This window comes from Epinephelus fuscoguttatus, linkage group LG23 (assembly GCF_011397635.1).
Source record: "Epinephelus fuscoguttatus linkage group LG23, E.fuscoguttatus.final_Chr_v1".
NCBI lineage: Eukaryota > Metazoa > Chordata > Actinopteri > Perciformes > Serranidae > Epinephelus > Epinephelus fuscoguttatus.
In genome coordinates this window covers 36,509,247-36,528,936 of record NC_064774.1, presented here as the reverse complement: position 1 = coordinate 36,528,936, position 19,690 = coordinate 36,509,247, and the positions used below count along the sequence as shown (strand labels likewise).

At 44.0% G+C, this 19,690-nt stretch overlaps 1 protein-coding gene across 3 annotated transcripts in view; it reads right to left on the bottom strand.

The window, feature by feature from the left end:
- sorcs2 (sortilin-related VPS10 domain containing receptor 2) overlaps positions 1 to 19,690 on the bottom strand; it is a 1,110,317-nt gene that overhangs the window by 197,311 nt on the left and 893,316 nt on the right. For all 3 annotated transcript variants that reach the window (XM_049568808.1, XM_049568804.1, XM_049568807.1), the window contains exon 8: positions 5,448 to 5,537. In XM_049568808.1, coding sequence (XP_049424765.1) covers positions 5,448 to 5,537 — 90 coding nt within the window. The remainder of the gene's footprint in view (positions 1 to 5,447; positions 5,538 to 19,690) is intronic.

The window sequence follows — 19,690 nt, the reverse complement described above, 5'->3', positions numbered from 1 at the left end:
GTTTCCTCTGGTGGGAAAAGTAACAGACTGATAGAGTTTCGGAATATTTTTCTGGAGGTTACAGTGATTGACATCTCCAAGAATGATGAAAGCAGCATCAGGGTACGAGTTTTCATGCTCATTGATAGAGCTGTGCAGCTCTTTAACCCTTAGATGCATAAGTGGGGTCAAAAATGACCCCAGGGGTTGTTTTTCTTCAATACCTATGGAATTAAAAGTTTTTATCATTTCATATTCCAGGTATTCCTCATAAAACATGTTTTTGACATGAGGCCATTTGCATTTAAAAAAAACAAACATATATACATTTTAAGAAATTGTTGTTTTTGTATCACTACCCCACTCTTCCATAAGTGGGGTCAAAAATGACCCCATGCACTTCCTATGGAATATCAAGGGTTAGACCAAGGAATCTTTGATTCTTATCAACTGTGACTGTCAGGTGTAGGCCTACATTTACTGTCGCACTTACACATCTAATGCCAGCAGTTTCACCACCCAGGAGGATTTTTATACAGCAACATACATGTTAGTATTATATTTGTTTTTTATCTTGGAATACATATGACATTATAAAATATGAACTTATTTTCCACATCCATGACTTTTGTATGATAAAGTATAGCATTATTGTCATCAAATCAGCCTACTTTGTAGTTAGCTAATACTAGCTAACTAAGTTAGCTAGTGTTAGCTAACTACAATGTAGGTACTAGTTAGCTAACTACTATGTAATGTTAGTACTGTAATGTTAGCTAGCTAACATTACGGCATTTGTTGTGCAGAGATAAGCAACCTTACTATAATATTTATAGCTTCCTTGTAATAAAATCTAACCAATAGTGTGTGTGTGTGTGTGTGTGTGTGTGTGTGTTTGTGTGTGGGTGTGTGTGCGCACGCGCATGCATGTGTGTGTGCATGCACGAATGTTAGGTAGCCTATTATGCTATTATTGATTATTCAATGATGTCATTAGTTGTCAAAATGTTAATAAAAAGTGATAAATGAACATGTCAAACATGAAATCATTCTTTTGTTGACCAAAATATAATAAAAATCATCTTCTTTAACCAAAATGAAAGAAATTGCTTAAGTTTATCATATAAAATGCATTGATTCTTAATGGGGTCATTTTTGACCCCACTTATGGAAGAGTGTAGGTATTGGTAGGTCATGCATCTAAGGGTTCAGTGCTGCCTCCTCCATGGCAGAGGGGGGGGTGTACACAGCGTTCACAATGATGCATTGCAGTTCTCTGGGTAAATAAAACAGCCTTAGCCTTAACATCAGATATTCCATGTTTTCCGAACAGGATTTGGAAATAATCCTGCAGTCCATACACCAGGATTGTTTGACGAGAATGGCCATTCCACCTCCCCAGGTTTTTCCGCTTTTCTTAGTGCTTCGACCGTGTATCCGTCCAGTGTTACGGCCTCATCGGGTGTCCTTTCCCCCAGCCATGTCTCGCAGAAACACAGCAAGGTGCAATCCTGGATGTCCTTCTGCGTGGAAATCCTGGTGTAAAGCTCATCCATCTTATTTTCCAGAGTCTGGATGTTCGCGAACAGTATGATCGGAAGGGTTAGTCTCCCTCTGCTAACCAGGCGCCCGGGCCTTTGTTGCACCCCTCCCCATCTGCCGCGTCTCCGCTTTGGGCCGTTGTAGGTAAGAGAGCTACCTGCCGGTGGTTGGCCTGGCATTGAGGCAATGTGACATGCCAGCTCAGGGTAAGCGTCCAACATACTCAGGTCAAAAAGACCAAAACTACTGCACTCTCTTAGTTTCAGACTGTTTGATTGCCATAGTCAGCACTAAAAGAGAAGAAGCAGCTTGACTATGAAGAGCTCCGTGATGTCGCACACGGGGGAGCGCCATCTGAGTTAGCAGGCTCGTTCGAGATGAATTTCGCCACGCAGAAAGTGGACAAAAACCGGCTGCTGCCGTTCCCTGATGGTCTGGTCATAGGAGCAGGAGAGCAACTGCGAGCCATCAGGAGAGAATTGGACATGCGTGACCCAACTCCTCAGCTAAGATAACTGGGTATATGGTCCAATATTTGAGCAAGGCACAGAAAAGAATTGGCAGTAACACCAGAGGAGCCAAGCACCAGTTTCTGGTCGACAGAGCATTCACCCGAGACGGCAAGAGCAGGACGACCAACGTGTGCACCACCTGGATTGACTACAAGAAAGCCTACAACTCAATGCCACACACATGGATACTGGGATGTCTGGAACTATGCAAGATCAACAGGACACTAACAGCTTTCATAAAAACTTCATCGGAATGTGAAAGATGACCCTAGAGGCCAACTCAAAGCCGATTTCCCAAGTCAACATCAAATGTGGCATATACCAAAAGGATACACTGTCACCACTGCTGTTATTGGCCTGAATCCCCTCAGTCAGATCATCAAGAAGACTGGCTATGGATACCAAATCCGAGCTTTACATGGATGACATCAAGCTGTACGCCAAGAATGAGCAAGAAATCAACTCACTGATCCACACCACTAGGATCTACAGCAAGACCACTGGGATGTCATTTGGATTAGACAAGTGTGGTCGGATGGTATCAACGAGAGGGAAGATGATCAGAACTGAGGGAGTTGACCCACCTGAGGGCAACATCAGAAATATCCAGGACAGCTACAAGTACCTTGGGATCCTGCAGGCTACTGGAAATCATGATGAGGCTGCAAGGAAGTCGACCACAACCAAATACCTCAAAAGAGTAAGGAAAATCCTGAAAAATCAGCTAAATGGTCAGAACAAGGTCCGAGCCATCAAAATGCACGCACTGCCAGTCATCAGATACCCAGCTGGGATCATAAATTGGCCAAAGGAGGTGATAGAAGCCACAGATATCAAGACAAGAAAGCTCCTCACCATGCATGGAGGGTTCCACCCCAAGTCCAGCCCCCTGATCCTATACACTAAGCGGAAACGGGAGGGGCGAGGACTAGTGAGCATCAGAGCCACTATCCAGGATGAAACATCCAAAATCCAGGAGTACATCAAGAAGATGGCCCAAAAGTATGAGCTGCTAAGTGAATGCCTCAGACAACAGAAACCTGATGAGAGCAAAGAGGTGGAGAAGCAAACAACATGGAGGGTCAAACCCCTACATGGTGCATACCACCGCCAGATAGTGGCTGGAGAATGCTACACTGACAGACAGCACGGAGGCACTAATCATCGCAGCACAGGAATAGGCCCTAAGCACAAGAGCCATCGAGGCCAGGGTCTACCACAGCAGGTCAGAGCCAAAGTGCAGGCTGTGCAAAGATGCCAGAGACGGTCCAGCACATTGTGGCAGGGTGTAAGTTTCAAGTAGGATCAGTGTACATGGAGAGGCACAACCAAGTGGCTGGGATAGTGTACAGAAACATCTGTACCCAGTATGGATTTGAAGTACCCAAACCCAAATGGGACACACCACCATAGGTGGTTGAGAACAACAGGGCTAAGATCCTGTGGGACTTCAGTTTCCAGACTGAAAAACATCTGCTGGCTAACCAACCAGACATAGTGGTGGTTGACAAATACCAGAAGAGGGCAGTGGTGGCAGATGTGGCAATACCAGCCAACAGCAACATCAGAAAGAAGGAACACAAAAAGGTGGAGAAGTATCAAGGGCTGAAATAACAGCTGGAACAGATGTGGAAGGTCAAAGTTGGCGTGGTCCCTGCGGTAGTAGGAGCATTCAGGGCAGTGAGTCCTAAACTGGAAAATATATATGTATAAGGTTCGGACTAAATATTTGGCTGAACATCAGATCATAGTCATTAGTCATACTTCTTCTGTTATTATACACATATGATTATTGTCACACATGTATACTGCCAGGTATTAATACATACTTTCAACATATTGTACCGCAGTAACCAGAACTATAACTATAATATTATTACTTCCATTAATGTTGTTGTAAGATACTGTCATTACCTGCATCTCTCTCTCTCTCTCTCTCTCTCTCTCTGTGTGTCATATGGATTACTGTTAATTTATCATGTTGATCTGTTCTGTACGACATCTATTGCACGTCTGTCCGTCCTGGAAGAGGGATCCCTCCTCAGTTGCTCTTCCTGAGGTTTCTACCGTTTTTTTTCCCCCGTTAAAGGGGTTTTTTTGGGGAGTTTTTCCTTATCCGCTGTGAGGGTCTTAAGGACAGAGGGATGTCGTATGCTGTAAAGCCCTGTGAGGCAAATTGTGATTTGTGATATTGGGCTTTATAAATAAAATTGATTGATTGAATTGATTGATTTGCCTGGTTGACTGCCTATCAGCAATTAAGATTGTCCAATGGCAGTAGCCAGTAGAAAACTACAGCTACAGCAGGTTTTTTTAAGTTTTTCATGTGAAAGACGGGTATTTCAAAGGTTGTTAGAGATACTGATCGACTGAATGACTATGCTTACAATAATTTTTCATAATAAAGACTTCTTTTCATTCCCTAGCACAAAAGGGGACATAAATAATAACAAAAACAAAACAAACAACAAATATACATAGGTATCGATCATAGACCTAATTGTTATTTAAAACATCACTATCAGTCTTGGCCTGGTGCATCCATTATTTGTTCAACCTATAGAGTAATTGTCACCCAACCTCCTACCTGTGAGCAGGCTTTCCTTTTTTTCAAAACATTTCTACTGGGTAAAATCTCTTTTCATAGTAGAGCCTTGTGCAGCATTGCTTTGCTTAACGCCTCATTCTACTGTAGCTCTCTCTTTGTTTATAATGAGACATCAGGTGACTACTGCTGCAAGAGTGTGAGCTCTGTGCCATGAACTGTCGGTGAGGGTCCGCTTATACACACGTTGAAAGGGCTAACTGTTAGCATCACATGGCTATTGTTATCTAATGGTTATTAACAGGTTTAACAATAGAGTTGAGCTGTTTCTGTGTTGGTGTGAGTTTGTTGGAATTGCTAAATGGCCTGGTGTGGGATGTTAGCTGCTGCCGATGTGTTACTACATGCTAACCAGACAGGTATTGAAAAACACTGGTTGTGTGGACGTTAAATAGCAATACACTGATGATCCCTCAGTCAGTCACCAGAAATGAAATGCTAGGAGGTGAGCTAACTGTCAACATCGGGTGAAGCTGAATAAGAAGACGCAGCTGGGCCCACAGCGAATGTCTATTGATTTCCAACATAAAACATACTTCACCAAGGTTCAGAGGCTGCAGCTGGCTTGATCAGTGATTTGTGCTGTGTTGTGTCTGCCTGTCTGTGTGCTGTCAGTGTCCATTTTTAGTGCTCCAATGATATTATTTAAAAATTTGTTTTTAACTGCATATGAAGGTGAGTGGTCTGAAAAAAGTGTCGTGAGTTTCAATGTCAGTGCACAAGACTCAGCGGCCCTGATGTTCAGTGATTAAAGTTTAGTTTGAAGCAACATTAGCAGTGAAAGTAGTATAGTTTTTGTTGTGCTTTACCTTTGGCAAGGCATACTTGGGAAACCTCATCTGGACAAACTCGTTGCGTCGATAGGACACATAGTGCTTTGTGCGATTCCCTGTGGTGACCTGGAAAAATAAAATAAACCATTCAGAGTCAACATGGCAATTTTTTTCTCTCAAAAATCTGCTCCACACCAAAAGTTAAAATCCAAACGTGTCATTCTAGTATGAGCTTGTGTCCTATATCTACTTTTTTTCTAGATTACTTTGCTCTTAATTTTTCAAAAAGAAAACAGTATATGCACAAGTTCTATTAACCATATAAATTAAGACTTTTTTGGACCTTGTTTATGTCACTTTGACTTTGTGAATTTCAAATGATACTGACTCCAGAGTCAGTGTTTCTGAATATCAGAAACTCAGGGCATCCCGAAACTGCAATGACTGACTTCAAGGCTTTGATTAGGAAAATACAATTTAAAGCAAGACACTGAAAGACTTTATAGAACAAAGAGAAAAAAATAAATTAAGTAGTCAACATTCACCTATCTGCAGCCGGTGGAGGTAAGGTACAGAGTTCACCATCTGCTGCTGGTGACTCATACCATGCCAAAAGGTAGAATTAAAAAAAAAAAAAAAAAAAAAAAACTCCCCCATGCTGCACAGACCTTGGCATTAATCACATAAACTGGGACCTGTGGGTAAAAGGCTGAGTCATGCTGCTCCTCTCCCAAGAGCACGGATCATAATGCTTACAAGACCATGAAACAGAATACCTAACAGTTGAGGCTATGCTTTAGCAGAGGAAGCTTGGTGAATTGCACAACACTGTTGATTGACAGTGACTTAAACAGGAGACGAATGCATCATAGACCCAAGAGATAGGCTCAGACACCTACATAACACTTTCTGAAACACAATCCCTGTCCCCGTTTGGCTTTTTGTAAGGTGGGCAGCGCTAAAACTTGTAGAGCTGCTGCTTCAAAATCTGACAGAGAACTTTTTATTCAGAGCTTCTGTTTTGGGCTTTGTGGGATTTTTTTTCTTCCTCTGGCTCTCAAATAGCTGAACCTCTATCGTCTGTGTTCAGACTGAGTTGTGATTATGGCCATTGTTTGAGATTGAAAGGAGCATACAAGCTACTGAAAGTGATGAATCAATAAAAATATTTTTTTCCCTTTGTCTTTTTTTTTTTTTTTAAATGAGAGCCCCTGAAGAAAGTGCTATTGACTGTGCTTTCAAGGAACTTACTGAAAGGGCTAGTGAAGTGGGAAGAGATGAAATGAGGTGTGTGTGTGTGTGTGTGTGTGTGTGTGTGTGTGGAGGTGAATATGTGAGTTTCAAGGCTAACACAGCTCTGACTCAGACCTAAGTGTTAGTACGACTCTGACTTCAAATAAAAACACAAAAGGATCAGCACTCAGTGAAAAACTTCCTAAGCCCTATGATAAGCTATTATGGCAAGGCCTAACTATACAGACCAGTGAGCAGTGATAACTAACATGTCTTTGGGGTCATCGGGTGGGAACCTTTCACCAGTGTTTCGTCTAGGTGGTCCCACGACACCTCCAGGAGGCTAGACAGTGATCTCTGGTATCCTAGAGACACTCCCCTAATGCCAGGTCTCACTGCTCCCTGCACCAACCCACCTTACTTACGCATGGCTTTCTCAGCCCAAACAGCACTGCCACCTCCAACCAAACCCAGGCTCCGTACATGCGAGCTCCAGGTAGAAACAGTGCTGATACTACCTTTCCTAGCACATTCACCATACTCTGTCTCACACGCTACATAGCATAACTCCAATATAAGCTAAAGTTAAAGGAGATAGATAAACTCACAGGATCAGCAAACACACTCACCTTGCTGCCTTGGTCTCAAACAAAAGGGATTCAAATAGGCCACTCCCACACTTAAATAACCTTCCTCTTCCTGGATTTCCTCCTGAGAGGAAGTGGATCTCTCCACCTGATCTCAAGGAGTTATGTACTCTGCATAGTAGTTCCCCCTGCTGGCCCCCAACTGTCTCTATGAGTCTGTCCTCTTGACTAGTATGTCACTATACTTAAATGATACAATCAGGGCTGACGTTCAGCTTTTTAAAATATATAAATCAAACCAACAGAGATTTAGACAATCATTCTAATTTATAAATGTGCAAAACATACAATTAACAGGCAACATTTACATGGCTGGGACGGTTCTAACTTGAACATCATTTTTTGGCCCATTTTAGCACGGGTTTATAAAGAGAACTGGATACAATGCTATAGGCGGGACACTGTTCATTCCTATTAAAGCTGCTGAGTGGCACATGAAGTCAGTCAAGTTCAACTGCTGCATATAAAATTGCTGCATATAAAATTACCCAGATGATCAACACAGCTTAGAGCAGGTGGATAAAAGACTTCTCCCAGGTGACAGTTTATTTTCAGATAATGTTACGTTAAAAATGACATTTGTTTTTCATTTGCCTAATTTCCATCTTAAGAGAAGTCTCAGAGAATATAGAATACATGTAAATTGCTGAATTATTAAAAGACCAATGCCACCAATTTGAGTTATCAAAATGTTTCCAGGTGTCAAATCAAACTGTGTTCCCCATAATCAGCCTCCATGATTATGGGGAACACAATAGTGATGTTTCAAAAAAAATGAAACATCACTATTGTTGGATATACTCGTACTCGTACTCATCGTCCTCCACTTATCCAGGTCCGGGTCGCGGGGGCAGCAGCCTCAGCAAAGAAGCCCAGACAGTCCTCTCCCCAGCCACTTCCGTCAGCTCTTCCGCGGGAACTCCGAGGCGTTCCCAGGCCAGCCGGGTGATGTAGTCCCTTCAGCGTGTTCTGGGGCGGCCCCGAGGTCTCCTCCCGGTTGGACATGCCTGAAACACCTCCCAAGGGAGGCGTCTGGAAGGCATCCTTACCAGATGCCCGAACCACCTCAACTGGCTCCTCTCGATGTGGAGGAGCAGCGGCTCTACTTTGAGTCCCTCCCAAATGTCTGAGCTCCTCACCCTATCTCTAAGGCTGAGCTCAGCCACCCTGCGGAGGAAACTCATTTCGGCCGCTTGTACTCGCAATCTCATTCTTTCGGTCACTACCCAGAGCTCGTGACCATAGGTGAGGGTTGGAACGTAGATCGACCGGTAAATTGAGAGCTTCGCTTTCTGGCTAAGCTCCCTCTTCACCGGACCGGTTAAGCCCCTGCATCACTGCTGACGCCACCCCAATCCGCCTGTCAATCTCCCGCTCCATCCTACCCTCACTCGTGAACAAGATCCCGAAATACTTAAACTCCACCTGAGGAAGGACCTCCCCCCTGACCTGGAGTGGGCAATCAACCCTTTTCCAGCTGAGGACCATGGCCTCAGACTTGGAGGTGCTGATTCTCATCCCAGCCACTTCACACTCGGCTGCGAACCACCCCAGCGAGAGCTGGAGGTCACTGTTCGATGGAGTTAGGAGGACCACGTCATCTGCAAAAAGCAGGGACGAGATCCTCCCATCACCGAACCTGACACCCTCCACCACTTGGCTGCACCTAGAAATTCTGTCCATAAAAGTTATGAACAGAACCGGTGGCAAAGGGCAGCCCTGGCGGAGTCCAACCCTCACCGGGAACAGGTCCGACTTACTGCCAACCACGCAAACCAGACTCATGCTCCTTCGGTACAGGGACTGGATGGCCCTTAGCAGAGGGCCACTAACCCCATACTCCCGGAGCACCCCCCACAGGATGCCCCTGGGGACACGGTCGTAAGCCTTCTCCAAATCCACAAAGCACATGTGGACTGGTTGGGCGAACTCCCATGCCCCCTCCAGCACCCTGGCGAGGGTAAAGAGCTGGTCCACGGTTCCGCGTCTGGGACGAAAACCACATTGCTCCTCCTCAATCTGAGGTTCAACTATCGACCGGACCCTCTTCTCCAGCACCCTGGCATAGACCTTACCGGGTAGGCTGAGGAGTGTGATGCCCCTGTAGTTGGAACACACCCTCTGGTCCCCTTTCTTGAAAATGGGGACCACCACCCCGGTCTGCCACTCCAGAGGCACTGCCCCCGATGTCCATGCAATGTTGCAGAGGTGTGACAGCCCTACAACATCCAGAGCCTTGAGATATCCAGGATGAATCTCATCCACCCCTGGGGCTCTGCCACCTCGGAGTTGTTTCACTACCTCAGCAACTTCTGCCCCAGAAATTGGACGACCTGCCCCCGAGACCCCCATCTCTGTTTCCTCACTGGAATATGTGTTGTTGGGATTGAGGAGCTCCTCAAAGTATTCCTTCCACCGCCCGACAATGTCCCCAGTTGACGTCAGCAGCTCCCCGCCCCCACTGTAAACAGTGTGAGCAAGTTGCCGCCTTCCCCCCCTGAGGCGCCGGACGGTTTGCCAGAACCTCTTTGGAGCCGATCGATAGTCTTCCTCCATGGCCTCACCGAACTCCTCCCACGCCCGAGTTTTTGCCTCCAGGACTGCCGCTGCTGCGCTACGCTTGGCCCGCCGGTACCCGCCAGCTGCTTCCGGAAACCCACAGACCAACCATGCCCTGTAGGCCTCCTTCTTCAGCCTGACGGCTCCCCTCACCTCTGGTGTCCACCAGCGGGTTTGGGGATTACCGCCGCGACTGGCCCCAGCGGCCTTGCGGCCACAGCTCGCAACCGCCACCTCGACAACGGCAGAGCGGAACAAGGCCCATTTGGACTCAATGTCCCCCTCTGCCCTCAGAACGCGGTCGAAGCTCTCCCGGAGGTGGAAGTTGAAGATCATCGTGACAGGTTCTTCCGCCAGGCGTTCCCAGCAGACCCTCACTGTTCGTTTGGGCCTGCCAGGTCTGCGCGGCGTCTTCCCCCACCATCTGATCCAACTCACCACCAGGTGGTGATCAGTTGACAGCTCTGCTCCTCTCTTCACCCAAGTGTCCAGAACATATGGCCGCAGGTCAAATGATACAACTACAAAGTCGATCACTGACCTGCGACCTAGGCTGTCCTGGTGCCACGTGCACCGATGGACATCCCTATGTTTGAACATGGTGTTAGTTATGGCCAAACTGCAACCCGCACAGAAGTCCAATAACTGAACACCACTCGGGTTCAGATTGGGCAGGCCGTTCCTCCCAATCATGCCCCTCCAGGTCCCGCTGTCATTGCCCACATGAGCGTTGAAGTCCCCCAGCAGAACAATGGAGTCCCCGGTCGGGGCACTGTCCAGCACCCGGGGACTCCAAAAAGGGTGGGTACTCTGAACTGTTGTTCGGTGCATAATCATCAATCAATCAATTTTATTTATAAAGCCCAATATCACAAATCACAATTTGCCTCACAGGGCTTTACAGCATACGACATCCCTCTGTCCTTAAGACCCTCACAGCGGATAAGGAAAAACTCCCCCAAAAAACCCCTTTAACGGGGAAAAAAGCATAAGCACAGACAACAGTCAGGACCCATTCCCCGACCTGAAGGCGCAGGGAAGCAACCCTTTCGTCTACCGGGGTAAACCCCAACGTACAGTCAGAGAGTCTGGGGGCTATCAGAAAGCCCACCCCGGCCCTCCGCCTCTCACCCGGAGCAACTCCACCGAAGGAGAGAGTCCAACCCCTCTCAAGGACTAGGGTTCCAGAGCTGGAACTATGTGTCGAGGTGAGGCCGACTATATCTAGCCGGTAGCGCTCAACCTCTTCCACAAGCTCCGGCTCCTTCCCCGCCAGAGAGGTGACATTCCATGTCCCAAGAGCCAACTTCTGTAACCGAGGATCGGACCGCCAAGGCCCTCGCCTTGGTCTGCTGCCCAATCCACATTGCACCGAATCCTTCTGGATCCCTCTGCGGGTGGTGGGCCTGCAGGGGGACGAGCCCATGTAGCTGGTTCGGGCTGGGCCCGGCCGGACCCCATGGGCGAAGGCCCAACCACCAGGCGCTCGCCCACGGGCCCCAACCCCAGGCCTGGCCCCAGGGCGGGGCCCCGGTAACCCTCCGGGCCGGGTACACATGTCCTTGTTTGTATCCTTCATGAAGGGTCTTTTGAACTGTTCTTCGTCTGACCCTTCGCCCAGAACCAATCTGCCATGGGAAACCCTACCAGGGGCAAAATGCCCCGGACAGCATAGCTCCTAGGGTCATTAGGGCACTCAAACTCCTCCACCACGATAAGGTGATGGTTCTGTTGGATATAAAACATTGTATTATGTTTGAATTACTCAAAAAAATGAGTTTTCCATACAGTATCAACTCAATGTAGTTGTGGCATTTGAAAGTAACAATAAGCAATGTCAGGTTTACTTAGGTTGAATAAGTTACGCTAACTCAACTGTGTTATATAAAGATTAGGTTGTCTGTTTGTGGGGCTCAATTTTAGAGCTACAGTGAGGATACAGGTATCATTTGAAACTAGACAACCTAAGGAATCCACATATACCAGTGTGTCATGCTAGGATATCTGCAAGGGGAAGAGAAAACGCTCCAAAGGTAGGCTAGATTTTAGCGAGGGGAAAAAGTAATTTGAATAAAAATTAATTCTCTGTCTACCGACAGGTCTCTCCTTTGCAGACATGCCCATTTTGCATTTTGTCTTAGTCCCATTCGGTTTGGGGTAAAAATCATGCAAGAAAAATGCTGCAACAACTTGTTCTGAGGTTTTAACTTATTTTAATTAATTCACTCATTTTAAATGAATGTTTATTAGTGATAAATATTGTGTGCTGATTTGCTGTACAGATCAGATAAACAGTGATAATGTGAGGGGGAAAAACTGGTTATGGTTATTTGGCATTTTCAGCGCATCCAGTATTTTAATTAATAATATCAGCTACTGCTAACAGGTTTTCTTTTCTGTAGATTTTCTCATAGGGAGGTTCTGCTGTGAATTGCTTGCAGCAGATGTGATTATTTGTATATGTATATAAATGCTGGATGAATTAATGAATGAATGAATTATAGATTATTTTTACTGGAGGGTCAGTCGATTGCTAGGGTCGGGAAGGCCTAGCAAGGCAGTTGAAGAGAACTAGACTGTTTCTTTGCATAGCACAGTCTTTGATGTATTGACTCTAATCTCCTTTTCTTTTTTCAACAGACATAAATGTGGTCTTGTAAAGACACACTGATAATAATGACACATAATGACACTGATGACACAATCTCAGCTCATAGTAGCCACTTTTACACTGCCATATTTTCATGGAATGTTGGGCTGTTTTGCAGGCAAGCTGCGAGTGTTTAGACACACAGAGCCTGATTGGTGAGTTGATCCAAGGTGCCCAATTTTCCGCCATGTAGGGGTCAACATATTGGCAGAACCTTTTTGGTTTAAAAAGAACAAGGCACCCTTCCGCCACAGGAGGGGTTGTTGATGACTTATGGGAGGAGCTGTTGATGACACCGCACGTGTGAACAGCTGGCAGTGGACTAACAGTAAAAAGCTGATAGCAGGAATGAGCAGCTAGTAGCAGCTAGTAGCAAGAGGGAAACGCAAACCTGAAAGACACTACAAAGATGGATGGATTTCTGATAGCCAATAAGTACTTCACATTTGATGGTTTACATGAACTGATTCAGGCTTTCCCATACAAGTGGGGAGGTAAAACTAATCACCCTCATTTATTACCACATACTTTCCAAAGTAAAAAAAAATATTGGTGGCAATGCACACAAGAATTGGTGTTTACTAAGACTAATACTACTGACTCCACTTGTTTCTTTCTGGACTATGAGGTTTGAGGCCAACCAGTTTTATTCAACAAGTTGTGAGGCAAACAAACTCTTTCAAAACATAACACTGTCTTTGGCCAATAAACATCAGCTCATGATTAGCCATGATATGCTTTCATCAACCTGTGAAAAAAACTCTCTGGAAGTTACACGAGTCTCAACAATCCCTCTTGATGTCCTTAAAGAGGAGGTAGCATTTAGCTTCCATCAGAGGTACCCTGATCTTACTGTTGTTAATCTTGCACAGAATATATCTGTTGATGGCATCAGCTTCAGAAATGGCATGATAATAGAGCATGGAGTGGTTGGTGGACTGCCAGACTTTGCCGACATTGTGCAGATGTGCATTTTGAAAGATGGATTCGCCTTCGTTGTAAAAAAAAATTAAGCTCATGGTAAAGAGAACACTACAGATCCTTCAAGTTGGATCCTTCTCCATGGGACATCTCTGTGATTGAACTGAGTCAGCTGGTGGATTGTTACCCCCTCTGTGATTACAAAGTTGGGGCCCTACGGATGGTTACTTTGAAAAGACACATGCATTCCTCAGGTAATATTAAAGGAATACTCAAAATGCCCCTTTTTTCAACTCATCCAGACTGAGACAAGATGTTAGCATTTTCTCCTCTGTGCGTCCACTGGTTCAGTTGGTATGCATTAGCATTTCCTTTTGCTTAGCATAAAGACATGAAGTCTATAAGTCTTATTTACAGGTGTAACGTGTATTTGAAGTCTGCCACTCAGATTTGCCGGTAGCTGACTAGACTCACAAGTCAGCCTTTAGACGCTTTACTTAACTAAAGACTGATGTCTTTCTCCCTGATTTTGTGTTTATGTGGGCGGATACAATTTCAGAGTTCAAAAAAACTACCTACATTGCAGAACCAATAGTAAATCCGCAGGGCAGTCCTTCGGTGGCTCGCTGAACTCTTGTGCTCATAAACATAGTCCGACTGTGTTAAAAGTTTTAAACAAAGTCGCTGTAAGTGCTTCATTTCCACAATCTTGTGGACTCAGCACATGTTTGATAAAACAGAGTTAAATCTCTCGGCATCCATTTTCAAGCTCTCTGTGTGTTTGTTTCCTTGCAGACGAGAAAAGGGGGAGCACACATTTCCGGAAGGGCGTGTCCTTTTCAAAAATGCAAGAGGCGTTGCTTTGTTGCCGGCCGTTTTCTCTGGTGTGTTAAACACAGACCTTCAGTTTTTCACCTCCTCATTCATGCATATTGCATTCACAAAACAACTCAAAAACAGAGTTCTAACTAAAATATGAACAAGTTCCAAAAATATTTCAAAGAATAAAATAATGAAGACTTGGTCTAATAGGTCTTCAGTGGCGACCATAGACTGTATAAAATAATGGACGTAGTCACCGTGACGTCATCCGTCCGTTTCTGAAGAGTGGATTTGAAGCTCAAAATACTCCGCTCTGGACATCGCCATCTTGGCAGTGCCTGACTCCGCCCAACTCCCGGACAATCAAAAATGGGCAAAGAGGTGGGCCAAAGGAAGCCTGGCTGCCTAAACACGCCCACCTCGCTCGGCGCTGCTAAGTTAGCTAAGGCTAACAAGCTAGGCTAAGAAGCTACGAGGCTAAGAAGCTACGCTACTTTGGCTAGCCCTGTGGTGTTGGCTGCTCCCTTGGTGCCAGCTCTCTCACTCCCTCCCTAGCTGAAACTAACGTTATACAACAAACTTTGAAACAATGATTCAGCTGTTATCTTAAAAAAAACGCTTCAACTTTTTTTTTAAAATATATAACGCTAATAATTTATTACGCTCATTTTACTTTCATATACACAGCGTGGATCATTGGTGACAGCTATGTCCGGCGTGGTGTCCAGAGAGCTGCAGAGACCTTGGGAATCACCCTCAGCATGCCGGGCATCCGTGTCTGCTGGTTTGGCTGGGGTGGACTGCAGTGGAGAGGCCTTCTCTCCTTCTTTTCGCACTCCCTGCGAGGAAGAGCAGCACCAGATGTCCTCATCATCCACTGTGGCGGCAGTGACATGGGGAAGGTCAGCAGTGTCAAGAAGCTGGTCAGCATGATGAAGGAGGACCTGCACCAGCTTCACCTCCAGCATCCTGGCATTAAGATAATAGTTTCTTCTTTGGCCCAAAGGTGCAGGTGGGAGGCTGGTGGCAATCCAGCAAAGATTGATAAGGCCAGGAAATGTGTGTTATGGCCACATTTGTTCATAGTTTAAATGGTGCCATAATTGAGCACCCTCACATCAGACACATTCATCTCACACCTAGGAGAAATTATATGTTTTTAAGTAAATTAGTTAATTGTCTTAAAGACCACCTCCAAACGCAGTGAACTGCTTACAGTTGGCACTGTTACTGCTTTTGAATTTGGCCTTTAGGACACATTTTGTTAGGCCTGATCATAGCCCAGGCTGTCATGGCTAATGTTGAGTTTTTGATATTCATCTATAACTTGTTTAAAATTTCAATAAATTCTACTTATATTTGCACTCCTTTTGTCTTTGTTACTGACTGAATGTTGTATTTCACAATCAAATCTGACTGTCAATTGAAAGGACAAACAAATCATATACTACAGACAAAACATTAAGCATTAATGTTTGACTCTGTAGCTCCTCTTAAAAAGAAGTTAAAAAAGCAAAGAAAGTTCGCTCCTTGGTATAACTCTCAAACCCGTAAGTTAAAACAAATATCGCGAAAATTTGAAAGGAATTGGCGATTAACCAAACTGGAAGAATCTCGTTTAATCTGGACAGACAGTCTCAAAACTTATAAGAGGGGCCTCCGCAATGCCAGAGCAAACTATTACTCAGCTCTAATAGAAGACAATAAGAACAACCCCAGGTTTCTTTTCAGCACTGTAGCCAGGCTGACTGAGAGTCAGAGCTCTATTGAGCCTTGTATTCCCTTAGCCCTTAGCAGTAATGATTTTATGAGCTTTTTTAATGACAAAATTCTAACTATTAGAGGCAAAATTCATGACCTCCTGCCCTCAGATAGTACCTATCTAACCTCAAACACAGCTGTAAAATCTAATATATATTTAGATTGCTTCTCCCCAATTTCTCTTCAAGAATTGACTGCAGTGATTTCTTCATCCAAATCATCAACGTGTCTCTTAGACCCCATCCCAACTAGGCTACTTAAGGAGGTCTTACCTATAGTTAACACTCATATATTAGATATGATCAATATATCCTTATTAACAGGCTATGTACCACAGTCTTTTAAGGTAGCTGTAATTAAACCTCTACTAAAAAGCCCACCCTGGATCCAGAGGTGTTAGCCAACTATAGACCAATATCTAATCTTCCCTTTATGTCAAAGATCCTTGAGAAAGTAGTCGCAGACCAGCTGTGTGATTTTCTCCAGGATAATAATTTATTTGAGGAATTTCAGTCAGGATTTAGAGTGCATCATAGCACTGAGACAGCTCTAGTTAAAATTACAAATGACCTTCTGATTGCTTCAGACAAAGGACTCGTCTCTGTACTTGTTTTATTAGATCTTAGTGCGCGTTTGACACAATTGACCATCAAATTCTGCTGCAGAGACTGGATCACTTAATTGGCTTAAAAGGTTCAGCACTAAGCTGGTTTAAATCTTATTTATCTGATCGTTTTCAATTTGTTGACGTTCGCAATGAACCATCCCTACGTACTAAAGTTTGTTTTGGAGTTCAGCAAGGTTCTGTGCTCGGACCAATCCTGTTTACTCTATATATGCTTCCGTTAGGTAACATCATTAGAAATCACTCTATAAATTTCCATTGTTATGCGGATGATACTCAGTTGTATTTATCAATGAAGCCAGAAGAAAGCAATCAATTAACTAAACTCCATAATTGCCTTAAAGACATAAAAACTTGGATGAGCACCAATTTCCTGATGTTAAATTCAGACAAAACTGAAGTTATTGTTCTTGGCCCCAAACAACTCAGAGACTCTTTATCTGATGACATAGTTTCTCTAGATGGCATTGCTCTGGCCCCTGCCACTACCGTAAGAAACCTCGGAGTAATATTTGATCAAGATTTGTCTTTTAATTCTCATTTAAAGCAAACCTCACGGACTGCATTTTTCATCTGCGTAATATTGCGAAAATTAGGCCTATCCTGACCCGAAAAGATGCAGAAAAATTGGTCCACGCTTTTGTTACCTCAAGGCTGGATTATTGTAACTCTCTATTATCAGGTAGCTCTAGTAAGTCCTTAAAAACTCTCCAGCTAATTAAGAATGCAGCAGCACGTGTACTAACAGGAACTAAGAAACGCGATCATATCTCTCCTGTTTTAGCTTCTCTGCACTGGCTCACTGTAAAATCCAGAATTGAATTTAAAATCCTACTGTTAACTTATAAAGCTCTAAATGGTCAAGCTCCATCATATCTTAGAGAGCTCATAGTGCCATATTATCCCACCAGAACACTGCGCTCTGAGAACGCAGGGTTACTCGTGGTCCCTAAAGTCTCCAAAAGTAGATCAGGAGCCAGAGCCTTTAGCTATCAGGCTCCTCTCCTGTGGAATCATCTTCCTGTTACGGTCCGGGAGGCAGACACCGTCTCCACATTTAAGACTAGACTTAAGACTTTCCTCTTTGATAAAGCTTATAGTTAGGGCTGGCTCAGGCTTGTCCTGTACCAGCCCTTAGTTAGGCTGACTTAGGCCTAGTCTGCCAGAGGACCCCTCTATAATACACCGGGCCCCTTCTCTCCTTCTCTCTCTCTCTCTCGTATTCTATTACTGCATCTAGCTAACCCGGCCATTCTGGATGTCACTAACTCGGCTTCTTCTCCGGAGCCTTTGTGCTCCACTGTCTCTCAGATTAACTCATATCACAGCGGTGCCTGGACAGCGTGACGTGTGTGGTTGTGCTGCTGCCGTGGTCCCGCCAGATGCCTCCTGCTGCTGCTGCCATCATTAGTCATTAGTCATACTTCTACTGTTATTATACACATATGATTATTGTCACACATGTATACTGCCAGGTATTAATACATACTTTCAACATATTGTACCGCAGTAACCAGAACTATAACTATAATATTATTACTTCCATTAATGTTGTTGTAAGATACTGTCATTACCTGCATATCTCTCTCTCTCTCTCTCTCTCTCTCTCTCTCTCTCTCTCTCTCTCTCTCTCTCTCTCCCTGTGTCATATGGATTACTGTTAATTTATCATGTTGATCTGTTCTGTACGACATCTATTGCACGTCTGTCCGTCCTGGAAGAGGGATCCCTCCTCAGTTGCTCTTCCTGAGGTTTCTACCGTTTTTTTCCCCCCGTTAAAGGGGTTTTTTTGGGGAGTTTTTCCTTATCCGCTGTGAGGGTCTTAAGGACAGAGGGATGTCGTATGCTGTAAAGCCCTGTGAGGCAAATTGTGATTTGTGATATTGGGCTTTATAAATAAAATTGATTGATTGATTGATTAACATTGTCACTGACAAAAAATTAAGCTGTCCATTTCTGTGTGGGCCTGATTATTTTAACTTTGTACTTGAAGATAACTAAGCATCTTACACCCAGCAGCAGAGCCTGAAAAGATTTTGGAGAGTAACCTTTGTTTGCTGCTCTGTTAGAAGTCTAGTTTTAACACAGAAGAATGTGACTGGATAAAAGGGCTCAAAGTGAAAAACAGAATTAGCTAGACACAATAGTTTTGAAGCCCCCAAGGAGGTATCACTTGTTCGCTATGTTGCCAACTCTGAGAGGGTCTTCCTCAAGCAAAGGTATTGTGACGTTTTTATAGTGAGGTAAGCAGAAAGATAATCAGCCAATTATGTGTTGCTGGGTTTTTTTTAGCCTCACTATATAAGTCTCAATACCGAGCAATACCCACAGAACCTTCTCATATGTCACAACGTCACAAATAAATAATACCTCCTACGGGACTTAAAACTATTCAATGTGCAGATATTTCCTTGTTTTTCACAAAAGGAGGAGACTTTCTCAGTGAATTTTCTTCATTTGTCTTAAAGAAATGTCCAAACAAAACCAGCACATAACATCAGCTTTTCATTTTTTTTTTTACATTCTGCTAAGATAAATGCAAACTTGGGTAAATGTTAAGACATAAATGAAAACATTAAGATGCCATTAATAACTATTATATTTTGTTAAAGGTTTAAATCACCACTATATTTCCAATCATCACAGGAAACTGATGAAAGACAGCTTTCAAGAAATTAGCTTTTACTCTAAAGTAAATTTTGTCTGATCCACTTTATATCACAAAAATTCGAACCATTTCACAAACAGTTTAACAAAATTAAGTCAAAGCTTGCATTCATGAAAACATCCATTTTAAAATGTTACAAAAAGTACACATGAAATAAATGAAAAGATTTATAACAGTAATTATAAAACCTATGGATTAGGACCCAGTGTCATAATTTGCAAAATCTTAATTTCTTGTTAAACAACCTCTTTACTGTGGAGTAAATATCACATTGGCCGAGGCGTTGTAACTTTCCTCAAGTGTCCTACATGAGAGAAAGATAATAGGTTAAAAACACAGGTAGAAAACATTGACTACAGCCTGTCTTGGTTAAAAGCCCATTCACCACCAAAA